Source organism: Leiobunum rupestre, chromosome 4 (assembly GCF_980474605.1).
Source record: "Leiobunum rupestre chromosome 4, qqLeiRupe1.1.hap1, whole genome shotgun sequence".
NCBI classification, from domain to species: Eukaryota; Metazoa; Arthropoda; class Arachnida; order Opiliones; family Sclerosomatidae; genus Leiobunum; species Leiobunum rupestre.
In genome coordinates, this window is record NC_143387.1 from 53,864,844 (window position 1) to 53,877,062 (window position 12,219).

General features: G+C 31.7%; 2 protein-coding genes across 3 annotated transcripts; both read left to right on the forward strand.

Moving 5' to 3' along the window:
• Window positions 1-7,235: 7,235 nt before the first annotated feature.
• LOC149948285 (THAP domain-containing protein 1-like) lies at window positions 7,236-8,123 on the forward strand. 2 transcript variants are annotated; one of them, XM_090172263.1, is made up of 2 exons: window positions 7,236-7,406; window positions 7,475-8,123. In XM_090172263.1, exons 1-2 carry the CDS (start codon window positions 7,399-7,401, stop codon window positions 8,046-8,048), a joined length of 582 nt encoding a protein of 193 aa, XP_090028389.1. In that variant the 5' UTR covers window positions 7,236-7,398; the 3' UTR covers window positions 8,049-8,123. The 2 variants fall into 2 exon arrangements, with proteins under 2 accessions (XP_090028389.1, XP_090028388.1); XM_090172262.1 differs by having other exon boundaries at window positions 7,241-7,406; window positions 7,470-8,123.
• Window positions 8,124-8,239: 116 nt separating this feature from the next.
• Window positions 8,240-11,313, forward strand: LOC149948286 (neutral amino acid transporter 9-like). The gene is made up of 14 exons (XM_090171689.1): window positions 8,240-8,371; window positions 8,521-8,845; window positions 8,906-9,032; window positions 9,102-9,196; window positions 9,257-9,320; window positions 9,379-9,472; window positions 9,527-9,694; window positions 9,757-9,810; window positions 9,869-10,162; window positions 10,233-10,339; window positions 10,411-10,515; window positions 10,573-10,721; window positions 10,784-10,873; window positions 10,932-11,313. Exons 2-14 carry the CDS (start codon window positions 8,625-8,627, stop codon window positions 11,095-11,097), a joined length of 1,734 nt encoding a protein of 577 aa, XP_090027815.1. The 5' UTR covers window positions 8,240-8,371; window positions 8,521-8,624; the 3' UTR covers window positions 11,098-11,313.
• Window positions 11,314-12,219: the final 906 nt, after the last annotated feature.

Below are 12,219 nucleotides of genomic sequence, written 5' to 3' on the forward strand. Positions count from 1 at the left end.
AATTCACTGGTTAATTAGGCTTAAGTTAGTGATACCCTCACCCCAGCAGAAAAGGAAACATGGAAAAAGAAAACTGCGTTTTATTTGGAAAAGGAAAAACAATACGGCGTTTGCCAGTTTGCCATCCAGCTTGCCCTATGTGGTAGTGCTCCAAAGGAGCTTAAGTCTTTCAAGTTCAGTTTTTTTGGCACAAAACCCACTTTTATTGTTGATTTTTAAAAAGGTGCCCAATGTTAAAACCCGGCAACATAAGTCATTCCGAGGGCAAATTCGTTAGGCACAATGTCCGCAACTGCTTTCTCCAGAGTTAAACCTTGGGAACGGTGAATACTTAAAAAAATATGTTAACTTCCGGAATAAATTTCATTTCAAAAAAATATGTTAACTTCCGAAATAAATTTCATTTTAAAAAATATGTTAACTTCCGAAATAAAACAAAATAAAAAGAATTGTTAGACTCCCAGTCTCTTTCCCACACCCGTTCACGACTGGCGCTTAGTGCTTACCCCTCTCTTCCCCCCACCGATCCACGACATTTTTCTCCAGCCGCTTATCGAGGCTCTCCCTCTCTTTACCTGCCCACCCATCACCCGACGTCGGACAGCAAGTCGGACAGCAACAGATTTTTCTCCAGCCGCTTATCGTGCCCCCCCCCCCCTTCTTTTTCTACCCCCCCAGCACCTTGCGTTGGACAGCAATATTTCCGGCGACGGACAGCAAGATTTCCTATCAACTTTCCACAGTGAGAGCTTCGCTCACTCGCTCCGCTCAATAAATTAAGTAGTTACAACAGTGAGTTAGACGTACTAAAACAATGCACAATTGAATTTAACCCTTTTTACATTACAAGTATATCAGTTGAATATAATACGAAGCAAATTTATACAGATGGTATTTGTATTTTTCTCGCTTACGAAATAGTTGCCGCATCTTAACGCTCATTTTATTTCAACACTCGCCCTTGATACCGTAGAATAGCTATATTCGACATCTGGTAGTGGACGACTCGTACACTTCCAGTTGACGTTGTAACACATACCGCATGAACAAGACCAATGCCGTCCAATTTCCAATATCATATAATGACTCGTACACCCAGGAAATCAAAGACTGCATTAGGAATCGTAAATATCCAAATATCCACACCAAATGCATTAACAAGAAGCAAAAACATTACCATCAACAAAGCATATAGAGCCACTTGACTAAACGACCGCTCGTACATCAGTAAACGTTAAATAAACGCCTTTGCATTATTACAACTATTATTAAAAGCCATAAATAAATAACAAAAAACTAACAAAGTGGATCACCCACAGGTTCTAACCTATAATTAACCCTCTTATCTCTGCTGACTGCGCTAAAACAAGATTTGACCTTTAACATTTCATACGTAAAAAATGTAGACTTTAAAAACTATTAATATACACTTCCGCTTAAGCTGAGCATATAATTTTCTTTGAACTGTAACATGTATCGGTGGTTCTGTGGTAGAACACTCGCCTGTCATGCAGGAGGGCTCGGGTTCGAATCCCGCCCGATGCGATCGCAAATTGATACTAAGACGAATACCGTAAACATTTGCTGGAAACCCTGTCATTTGGACTCGGTCCGTCCCAAAAGTCGAACTACTTACAAGGAGACTACCCGAGGTGCAACTCACCGATTTTGTTCAAACTCGGGGGTTAAGTAGGCCTTAATGAATCATGAAAATTCCCAAAGGGAAAAGTTTCGACGGGCATTAGTTTTGCCATGGCAACCAAAAATGCTTTCGACAACACAATTTCGAAAATTCCTGACCGAAAATAACATGGGATTTTGAAAAATTCTAATGCTCCCCCCCTGTAAAAAGAGTAAATATTGATCAAAATTGACGAAAAAAAAATAAAATTGGTCAAGTTTTGATCAATTTTGATCAAAATGGGTAAAAGTGGAAAGATGTCATGTAAAACTAATGGAAATCACTTGTATGGATAAAAAACTCAAATTTGATGGCAAATCAATTGGTCTATTTATCAAATTACTAGAACAAGATAAATTTGACAAAATTTGATTCTAATGTGAAATATTGCTTAATTTTGATCAAATTTAATAAAAATTAATAAAATATGAAATATTTATCAAAATAATTTATAAATTTAATGAAATAAATAAATTTTAACAATGTCTGATCAAACAAGATAAATTTGACCAAATTTGATCAACATTTGAAATATTGCTTAATTTTGATCAAATCCAATTAAAATTAATAAAATAAAACATATTTTAAAAAATAAGGCATGCATTTGATGAAATTGATATATTTCAACAATTTCCGATGAAACAAGATCAAGTTGACCTAAGTTATAAATATTAATTTAGATCAAATTTTATAAAAATTAAAAATTTACGAAATAATTAACAAAATAAGGCATATTTTTGATGAAATCGATATATTTGAACAACGTCTGAACAATATTGGTCAATTTGATCAAAATGGGTAAAAATGGATTTAAAAAAAGGAATTTGTATTTAATGGGTAAAGATTTTTATAATGGCTTAGATGATGTGGTACAGTTGTTACTATATGCGATTGTTAGTATAGTATAAGTTTGTAATAAATAAAAACTTCATTACATTTTCATATATATATAGGTTTAAAATATTTTTCTTTTTACAAAATTTACATCAGCGTCTCATGTAAATTTTGTAAAAAGAAAAATCTATTTAAAAATATATATATGCAAATGTAACGACGTTTTCAAAAATATACCAGTACTATCAATTTTGATTTATTCTTTAAACCCAAAAAGTAATTTTTATTATTTTTTTTATTTTTACCCATTTTGATCAAATTGACCAAGATTGTTCAGACGTTGTTCAAATATATCGATTTCATCAAACCTATGCCTTATTTTGTTAATTATTTCGTAAATTTTTATTTTTATAAAATTTGATCTAAATTAATATTTATAACTTAGGTCAACTTGATCTTGTTTCATCGGAAATTGTTGAAATATATCAATTTCATCAAATGTATGCCTTATTTTTTAAAATATGTTTTATTTTATTAATTTTAATTGAATTTGATCAAAATTAAGCAATATTTCAAATGTTGATCAAATTTGGTAAAATTTATGTTGATCTATTACTTTTATAATTACACCAAATGATTGCTATAAAATTTGAGTTTTTATCCGTAAAAGCGATTTTCATTAGATTTCCATGACATCTTTGGTTTTTTTACCTATGTTGATCAAAATGACCAAAATTGTTAAAAAAATATTCAAATATATCGATTTCATCAAACCTTAATTTTGTTAATTATTTCAAATTTTTTTAAATTTTTATTAAATTTTATGAAAATTAATTAATATTTATGATGTTGGTCAAATTTGGTCAAATTTACCTTGTTTGATCAGACATTGTTAAAATTTATTTATTTCATTAAATTTATAAATTATTTTGATAAATATTTCATATTTTATTAATTTTTATTAAATTTGATCAAAATTAAGCAATATTTCACATTATAATCAAATTTTGTCAAATTTATCTTGTTCTAGAAATTTGATAAATAGACCAATTGATTTGCCATCAAAGAGTTTTTTATCCATACAAGTGATTTCCATTAGTTTTACATGACATCTTTCCACTTTTACCCATTTTGATCAAAATTGATCAAAACTTGACCAATTTTAATTTTTTTCGTCAATTTTGATCAATATTTACTCTTTTTGGCATTTTCAAAATTTTTAATTTTTTCGAGATTTTTTACAGGGGGGGGGGGAGCATTAGAATTTTTCAAAATCCCATGTTATTTTCGGTCAGGAATTTTCGAAATTGTGTTGTCGAAAACATTTTTGGTTGCCATGGCAAAACTAATGCCCGTCGAAACTTTTCCCTTTGGGAATTTTCATGATTCATTAAGGCCTACTTAACCCCCGAGTTTGAACAAAATCGGTGAGTTGCACCTCGGGTAGTCTCCTTTGTTAGTCCCCTCGGAGAGGTAAAAATAAGTAAATAATTTAGAGATTAAAGTTTTCACAAATTGCTATATCTTTATCTAATCGCGTACATTGGAACGTACATAAAATTACAGGGGCCCATTCTCTTATCTTGCATTGGGGCGCAATTTTCATAGCTAAGCTATTGTGTATGTTAATTTACACTTTATGTTTAGTAAACAGCTTTAAGCTTTCTTAGAATTACACAGTTTTTAAGAACAATCCTTAGACAAATGATCTATGAATCGATAGGAAATACTACAACGTAAATTTTAACGTTAAGATAACATTTCATAAACACCCTTAATTACTTCTCGTAATTTAATATTTCCGTGGTTTGCTCATTTCAAGGAACAATCTACTGCTACATTTTCCTCTATTCGGCCACTACGAATGAAATACTCATTCGCCGGACAACTAGCAGCATCTATCGCACGACGTGACGGCGATTGTATATGATTAAAAAAATCCTCGTTTTAGTCGCTTGCAAAAATTCCTTGTTTTACTATATTCTTCGATTTAGCAACCAAATGTTATAATTACGAATTTCAGATTTTATATTTAAAGTATCGTAAAATTAGCATTTAGCTGCTTCATAAAGACCCTTAATTACTCGAAAATTATCGTAATTTAATTTTTCCGTGGTTTGTCCATTTGAAGTAACACACTATGAATGAAATACTCAGCCGCCGGACAACTAACGACATCTATCGCACGACGTGACGGCGATTGTATATGATTTAAAAATATCCTCGTTTTAGTCGCTTGCAAAAATTCCTCGTTTTACTATATTCCTCGATTTAGCAACCAAATGTTATAATTACGAATTTCAGATTTTATATTTAAAGTATCGTAAAATTAGCATTTAGCTGCTTCATAAAGACCCTTAATTACTCGAAAATTATCGTAATTTAATTTTTCCGTGGTTTGTCCATTTGAAGTAACACACTATGAATGAAATACTCAGCCGCCGGACAACTAACGACATCTATCGCACGACGTGACGGCGATTGTATATGATTTAAAAATCCTCGTTTTAGTCGCCTGCAAAAAATCCTTGTTTTAGATTTTCCGCGTTTTCAAAGAAATCTGTTTTAGCAACGTATTTCTGATTTATATTAATACATCGTAAGTATGAGAAACTCGAATTAACATTTAAATGGTTAATAAATAGCTTTAATTATTCTCAAATTCGAATAATTTCATTTTTCCTCGTTTCAATATTTGCCGTGATTTAGCAACCAAATGTTATAATTACAAATGTCTGATTTAAATTTAAAGTATCGTAGGGACGAGAACGCAAAAATTAGCATTTATAATCTTAAAAAGCAAACTTAATTACTCGTATACTCTCGTAATTTAATTTTTCCGTGTTTTCTCCATTTGCAGGACTAGCGGCATCTATCGCCCGACGCGACGGCGATTGTATATGATTTAAGAAATCCTCGTTTTAGTCGCTTGCAAAAATTCCTCGTTTTACTATATTCCTCGATTTAGCCACCAAATGTTATAATTACAAATGTCTGATTTAAATTTAAAGTATCGTAGGGACGAGAACGCAAAAATTAGCATTTATAATCTTAAAAAGCAAACTTAATTACCCGTATACTCTCGTAATTTAATTTTTCCGTGTTTTCTCCATTTGCAGGACTAGCGGCATCTATCGCCCGACGCGACGGCGATTGTATATGATTTAAGAAATCCTCGTTTTAGTCGCTTGCAAAAATTCCTCGTTTTACTATATTCCTCGATTTAGCCACCAAATGTTATAATTACGAATTTCAGATTTTAAATTTAAAGTATCGTAAAATTAGCATTGAGTTGCTTCATAAGAACCCTTAATTACTCGAAAATTATCGTAATTTAATTTTTCCGTGGTTTGTCCATTTGAAGTAACACACTAGAATGAAATACTCAGCCGCCGGACAACTAACGACATCTATCGCACGACGTGACGGCGATTGTATATGATTTAAAAATCCTCGTTTTAGTCGCCTGCAAAAAATCCTTGTTTTAGATTTTCCGCGTTTTCAAAGAAATCTGTTTTAGCAACGTATTTCTGATTTATATTAATACATCGTAAGTATGAGAAACTCGAATTAACATTTAAATGGTTAATAAATAGCTTTAATTATTCTCAAATTCGAATAATTTCATTTTTCCTCGTTTCAATATTTGCCGTGATTTAGCAACCAAATGTTATAATTACAAATGTCTGATTTAAATTTAAAGTATCGTAGGGACGAGAACGCAAAAATTAGCATTTATAATCTTAAAAAGCAAACTTAATTACTCGTATACTCTCGTAATTTAATTTTTCCGTGTTTTCTCCATTTGCAGGACTAGCGGCATCTATCGCCCGACGCGACGGCGATTGTATATGATTTAAGAAATCCTCGTTTTAGTCGCTTGCAAAAATTCCTCGTTTTACTATATTCCTCGATTTAGCCACCAAATGTTATAATTACGAATTTCAGATTTTAAATTTAAAGTATCGTAAAATTAGCATTGAGTTGCTTCATAAGAACCCTTAATTACTCGAAAATTATCGTAATTTAATTTTTCCGTGGTTTGTCCATTTGAAGGAACACACTTAGAACAAAAATATATATAAAAACCATGGTTTTTATATATATTTTTGCTTAGAATGAAATACTCAGCCGCCGGACAACTAACGACATCTATCGCACGACGTGACGGCGATTGTATATGATTTAAAAATCCTCGTTTTAGTTGCTTGCAAAAAATCCTTGTTTTAGATTTTCCGCGTTTTCAAAGAAAATTACTTTAGCAACGTATTTCTGATTTATATTAATGTATCGTAAGTATGAGAAACTCGAATTAACATTTAAATGGTAAATAAATAGCTTTAATTATTATCAAATTCGTATAATTTCATTTTTCGTCGTTTTACTACATTCCTCGATTTAGCAACAAAATGTTATAATTACAAATTTCTGATTTTATATTTAAATTATCGTAGGTAGGAGAACGTAAAATTGGCATATATATATATTACACGAAAATTATCGTAATTTAATTTTTCCGTCGTTTGTTTATCGCACGGCAAAAATTCCTCATTGATTATTTTCCGCGGTTTACTTGCTGGGCGCAGTGTGACAAAGCCGTATTACTACTATTTAGTAGCTTTCCTTCATTTTCCTCGTTTTCCGCGCTTTCCGGGTTTTCCTCGATTTCCTTGTTTTAGTCGTACCCGTATTATCCTTAGTGCTAACTTTTCCAAAACTGAAATGCGAAAATCGGTCAAGTCACTTAGTTGTATTTTTTCCGTTTCTTTCAAATGTTAAATAAATTTTATTTTAAATTTTGAGAGTTTACTTTAATTTTTGAAAAATGAAATGTTGCGTTGGTGGCTGTTACAACAGCTACAATAGTCAAAAGAGCAAACCAAATGAAAAGGTGATTTATGCACATTTATTTTTCATGTAGTTTTATTTATAATTAATCTTTAATTTCTTTCAGATCAGTTTTCATAGTTTTCCGCCAGTTACAAGCCGAAGTAGAAGGGAATGGATTGACAAATTGCGAGCTATTGATAGTTTTTTTGACGTTACTCAATTCTCTAAGGTGTGCTCTGACCATTTCACTGCTAGTTCATACATTGAACAAGTAACAAGTGGTCGCAGACTTCTTAAGGCGGATGCTGTACCATCAGTATTTCCGTCAAATAATGATGATGAAGTTACATCATCCCCCACTCGTGAGATTATTAGAACACCAAGATCGATAAATTTACCAAAGGTAGATCCTAGTGATGTATACATAATTGACTCGCAGAACGATTATCAGAGTGACGAAGAAAAATTAATAACTTTGAAACGTTCTTGCGAATCTCGTGGTATGGCACTGGCCAAAAAAGTTCTTATTCTTCAGAAAATGTGTTCTTCATTGGAAGAACAGTTGAAACTTACACGTGACGACAATGAAAGGTTAAAATATCTTGTAGCGTATAAAAATGATTGTCTTCTTAAAAAGGATAATATGATTGCTAAATATAAAATGGAAAATGAAGAATTGAAAGAAAAAATCAAAGACGTTTAACATGTCATGGGTCTCTGGGAGTTTTTTATTTAACTAGTTTTCATTATTTTCTGTATTTTATTTCAATAAATAAGTTTTGTGGCAAATTAAAAATTTTATTTCCAATCTGGCAAACCTGTTAAACTGAAATTTTCTGAAAATGGAAAATTATGTAGTAGTTAATGCTTGACAGCATGTCTATGATGTTGACAGCGACCTTTAAAGCATTTCAAGGGAAAGCTATAATTACATGTACATTTAATTAGCTCACGTTTAATGCAAATCGATATTAATTTTAAAGTGCAATGGAAAAGTAGGAGAACGTTTCATTGAGTCCGTTTTAAGTAGGTCTAGGTCTTTTAATAGGATAGAGACGTTCTTCCTAAGTTCCCTATCATATTTGGGCCTTTGATTAGATGGAAGAAAAATCGTGTAATTGTAAGTTTGGAACTAGGACTCAACTGTGCCCGATTTTGTTTATTTATTCATTCAGATAACATAAATGACTGTTGGTGATAAGCAAATGCGAAGGAAGGAAAACTCCCTCAATCAGAGCTGTCCACATTTTTAAATCAGTAAAGCAACTTGAAAGAAGATATGAGCAGCAACATGGATTCTAGGCTGCAAAAGGTTCGCGATTCTTCTCCAAATCAACGACTGTTAAGATCTACCAGAGAATCCAGAATGCATCAACTGAGAGAATCTTCACCATCAAGACCCCTATTAAGTGCCAGTCAGGACTCTTACATGACAATAAAAGGTGTAAATGATTCTGGAGAATTGGGAGCTAGTGTTGGATCACGGAAAATGGGGTCAAGGTAAGCCTTAATACAGTCTTTCATCTAATTTTGATGTTACATTATGTTGTACAATTGCAGAAGACCTTTTCACTATCCAGTTGGCCAAAGAGGTCATATTCAAGCTGATCCCGATTTAAGAGTTGCAGCTACTTATGAACGTTACAGATATTATAGCAGATTAGCAGATCCCGCTATAGATACGTTGGTACGAATTTTTTCTTTCAGCCATTGTAGAAATATACAGATTTTGATTGTATTTTTGGGAAATTTTTAGACTATACCTGATCACGTAGTACCTGATGTATTTTTCCATCCGTTTTTGCTCATTCCTGATGCAGTTTCAGGAAATCAAAGCAGTATAGTTACTATGTACGTTAAGGGTACTTTTATATTGTAGTAATTTCTGTTAAATGGTAATTTAATCACTAGTTTTGCAATGTGGAATACAATGATGGGAACATCTTTGCTTAGTATGCCATGGGCTATTGAAAAGGTAAAAACAATTTCAATTTCTATAAGAATTATTATAATTAATTTTGTTTTTTTTTTAGGCTGGATTTGCTTGTGGATTATTTTTAATTGTATTTATGGGTTTGTTATGCGTCTACACTGCCTATCGAATTATTGAGATGCCAAAATTATCTGGTATACGTTGCTTTTTTAAAAATAATTCAATAACATTAATGAAATCTTTTTTAGGTCTAGTTGGTGCTGCAACAGAATTTTCAGATATATGTTCCCATTATTTGGGTACATGGGCCAAATGGGTTAGTTTATTCTTTTCCATTGTGCCATTACTCGGAGGAGCTGTCGTATATTGGGTTTTAATGTCCAACTTTTTATATCACAGCGTTTTGTTTTTCTATGGTTAATACTATAATATATTTAATTTAATTTTTCACAATATTAACTAGTGTTATTTCTCTCAGAAAAAATTAATGGTGAAATTATATCAGCCTCCGTTGATAACACCACATTAGATGGTAATTTGTACAAATATTCCTGTATATAACTACATAAATTACAAATTTATTTTTTCAGTGTTTTGTGTCGTTGAAGATGCTGCTAACATAAACACTACAAATATACCGTCCAATGTCACGCTTCCTGATGACTTATTTTACAAAGTTTGGGATCTGGATGGAACAGTGCCATTATTTTTGGTCATATGCTTGGGACCAATGATAAGTTTAAAGAGCCCCACATTTTTTGCTAAGTTCAACGCCCTTGGGACCCTTTCAGTTCTTTATCTCTGCCTGTTTGCCATTGTGAAAGCCTATTATTGGGGTGGCCACTTCAATGTCATTGATGACAAGAGCCCTGATTACGTTCCTTGTGAGTCGTCCTTGAGTTATCTGATAGGAAGTAATTTTCCACTCCTTTTTAAAAAACCCAAATTTTCTAGATTTTAAAGCTTCATTCCCCGCATTAACGGGCATATTATCAATGGCCTATTTCATACACAATGGGGTATTGACTCTCTTTAAGAATCAGAGAAATCCTGAAAACAACGTAAAATAAGTTCACTTATTAAACACAATTTTAATTTGCGCTCCATTAATTATTACTTTCATATTTCTCAGGCTAGAGATCTGATTATTGCATTTTGCCTCGTTGGCATAACTTACGTTGTTCTGGGAACAATTTTTTACGTCTACTTTCCGTTACCAAAATCTTGCATTCAAGATGTAGGTTCATTTTTCATTAAACAAAATTTTTTTTTAACTATTTTAATACATTTTTAGAATATCTTGAACAATTTCCAACCGTCCGATTTGATGGCAGTTATTACTCGCGTGTTCCTACTATTTCAACTTCTAACAGTTTTTCCGTTGATCATTTATTGGTCAAGAATACAATTGCTACTCGCAATTTTTAACAAAGCTTATCCAGGGTATAATTTCACATATTATTACATTAATAAGAATAAGAAATTACATTGCTTTCAATTTTTAGAGCTAAACACGTTTTTGTTTTAAACGTGATTGTCTTAACCACTTGCATTTTATTTGCAATTTATTTACCACATATTGGAACGATTATAAGGTAAAATATATTAATTATTGTTTAAAAATTAGTCAACATAATATTGTCTTTTTTATAGGTATTGCGGAGCATTATCTGGATTAGCATATATATTTACACTACCCAGCGTTGTTTACATGAAAGAGTTGAGCAAAAGAAACTCATTGTCATGTATTGTGCTAATTATGCATTTAATTATTATTCTTTTAGGGGTAGCTAATTTTGTAGCTCAATTCTTTGTGTAGCTTAGATGTATTTTGGGGAATTTTAATACTCTGAAGGATTTGTTCTTTTTTATACTCTATTTATTTCAAACAGTTGAGAAACGTAAATGTATCAGAATCTTTAATCTATATTTTGAGGCATTATTAATCTATATGCCTGCCTACCAATATTGTGATATCCAAAGTTTATTATGGACTTTGATTTTAAATCTCCCTTTCCTAAGGAAATGCATTTATTTTTCTAGGACTTAATGTATAACTACTTACAATATATTGTACAATAAACTTTTATAGATTGATAATGATTAAATCATACATTTTTTTAATCCACTTTGAACCTGTAATCTTAACACTAAAAAGTAAATAGAAACAGCTTTGCCTATTTTGATCAGTCAATATTAGTTCCTTCTACGAAATAATATGGTCATTGTTCCTTACTAATACCAAGAATGTATTTACTTATACTTGGGAAGAATGACTATAAATAAACTCATTCTAACTACTACAAGTCTATAAGCACTTGCAAGGGTAGGGAGTAATTTTGGATTCTTTAACGTTTTTACTCCACTTCCAACTATTTGCCAAGATAGAATTGGAATTTGGACTAAATGAACTCAGTAGGGTTACTCTTTTTACCCTAGTCAGAAATCCCAGAACAGGTAAAAAAATGAAACCACCTATTGTGGCGAAATTAAAATTGCTTTCTGAGGTGTGAGCAATGTGTTTTTTAATTTACAGAAACATACTATTTCTTTTAACATGTAATTAGCAAGTGAAAATACCACTTGTAACCCTTCAGGTTCACCTTCTCCTCAGGCATACTTATTTTTTTATTTGCTTTTGTTGCTAGTGTTATTTAAATACGCTCATGATTACGTCACATGATTCTCTTATATATAAAAATCCTCGCCTTCTGGAGAATTACTGGTTTTGACCATCTTGTTACAATGTTTATGTTAAAAGCCCCCTTTTTATAGTAACTATTAATTAATCAATACGCTTGATACATCAAAAGAACGGAAATCGTCACCCCAACCGATAACAATTATCCCAAATTGACTAAATTAATTTACAATTAACATTAAAATTAAAATTAAATAACTTCGGAACGATCTGTTGGAATTAAGTGAAATTTATACGGAT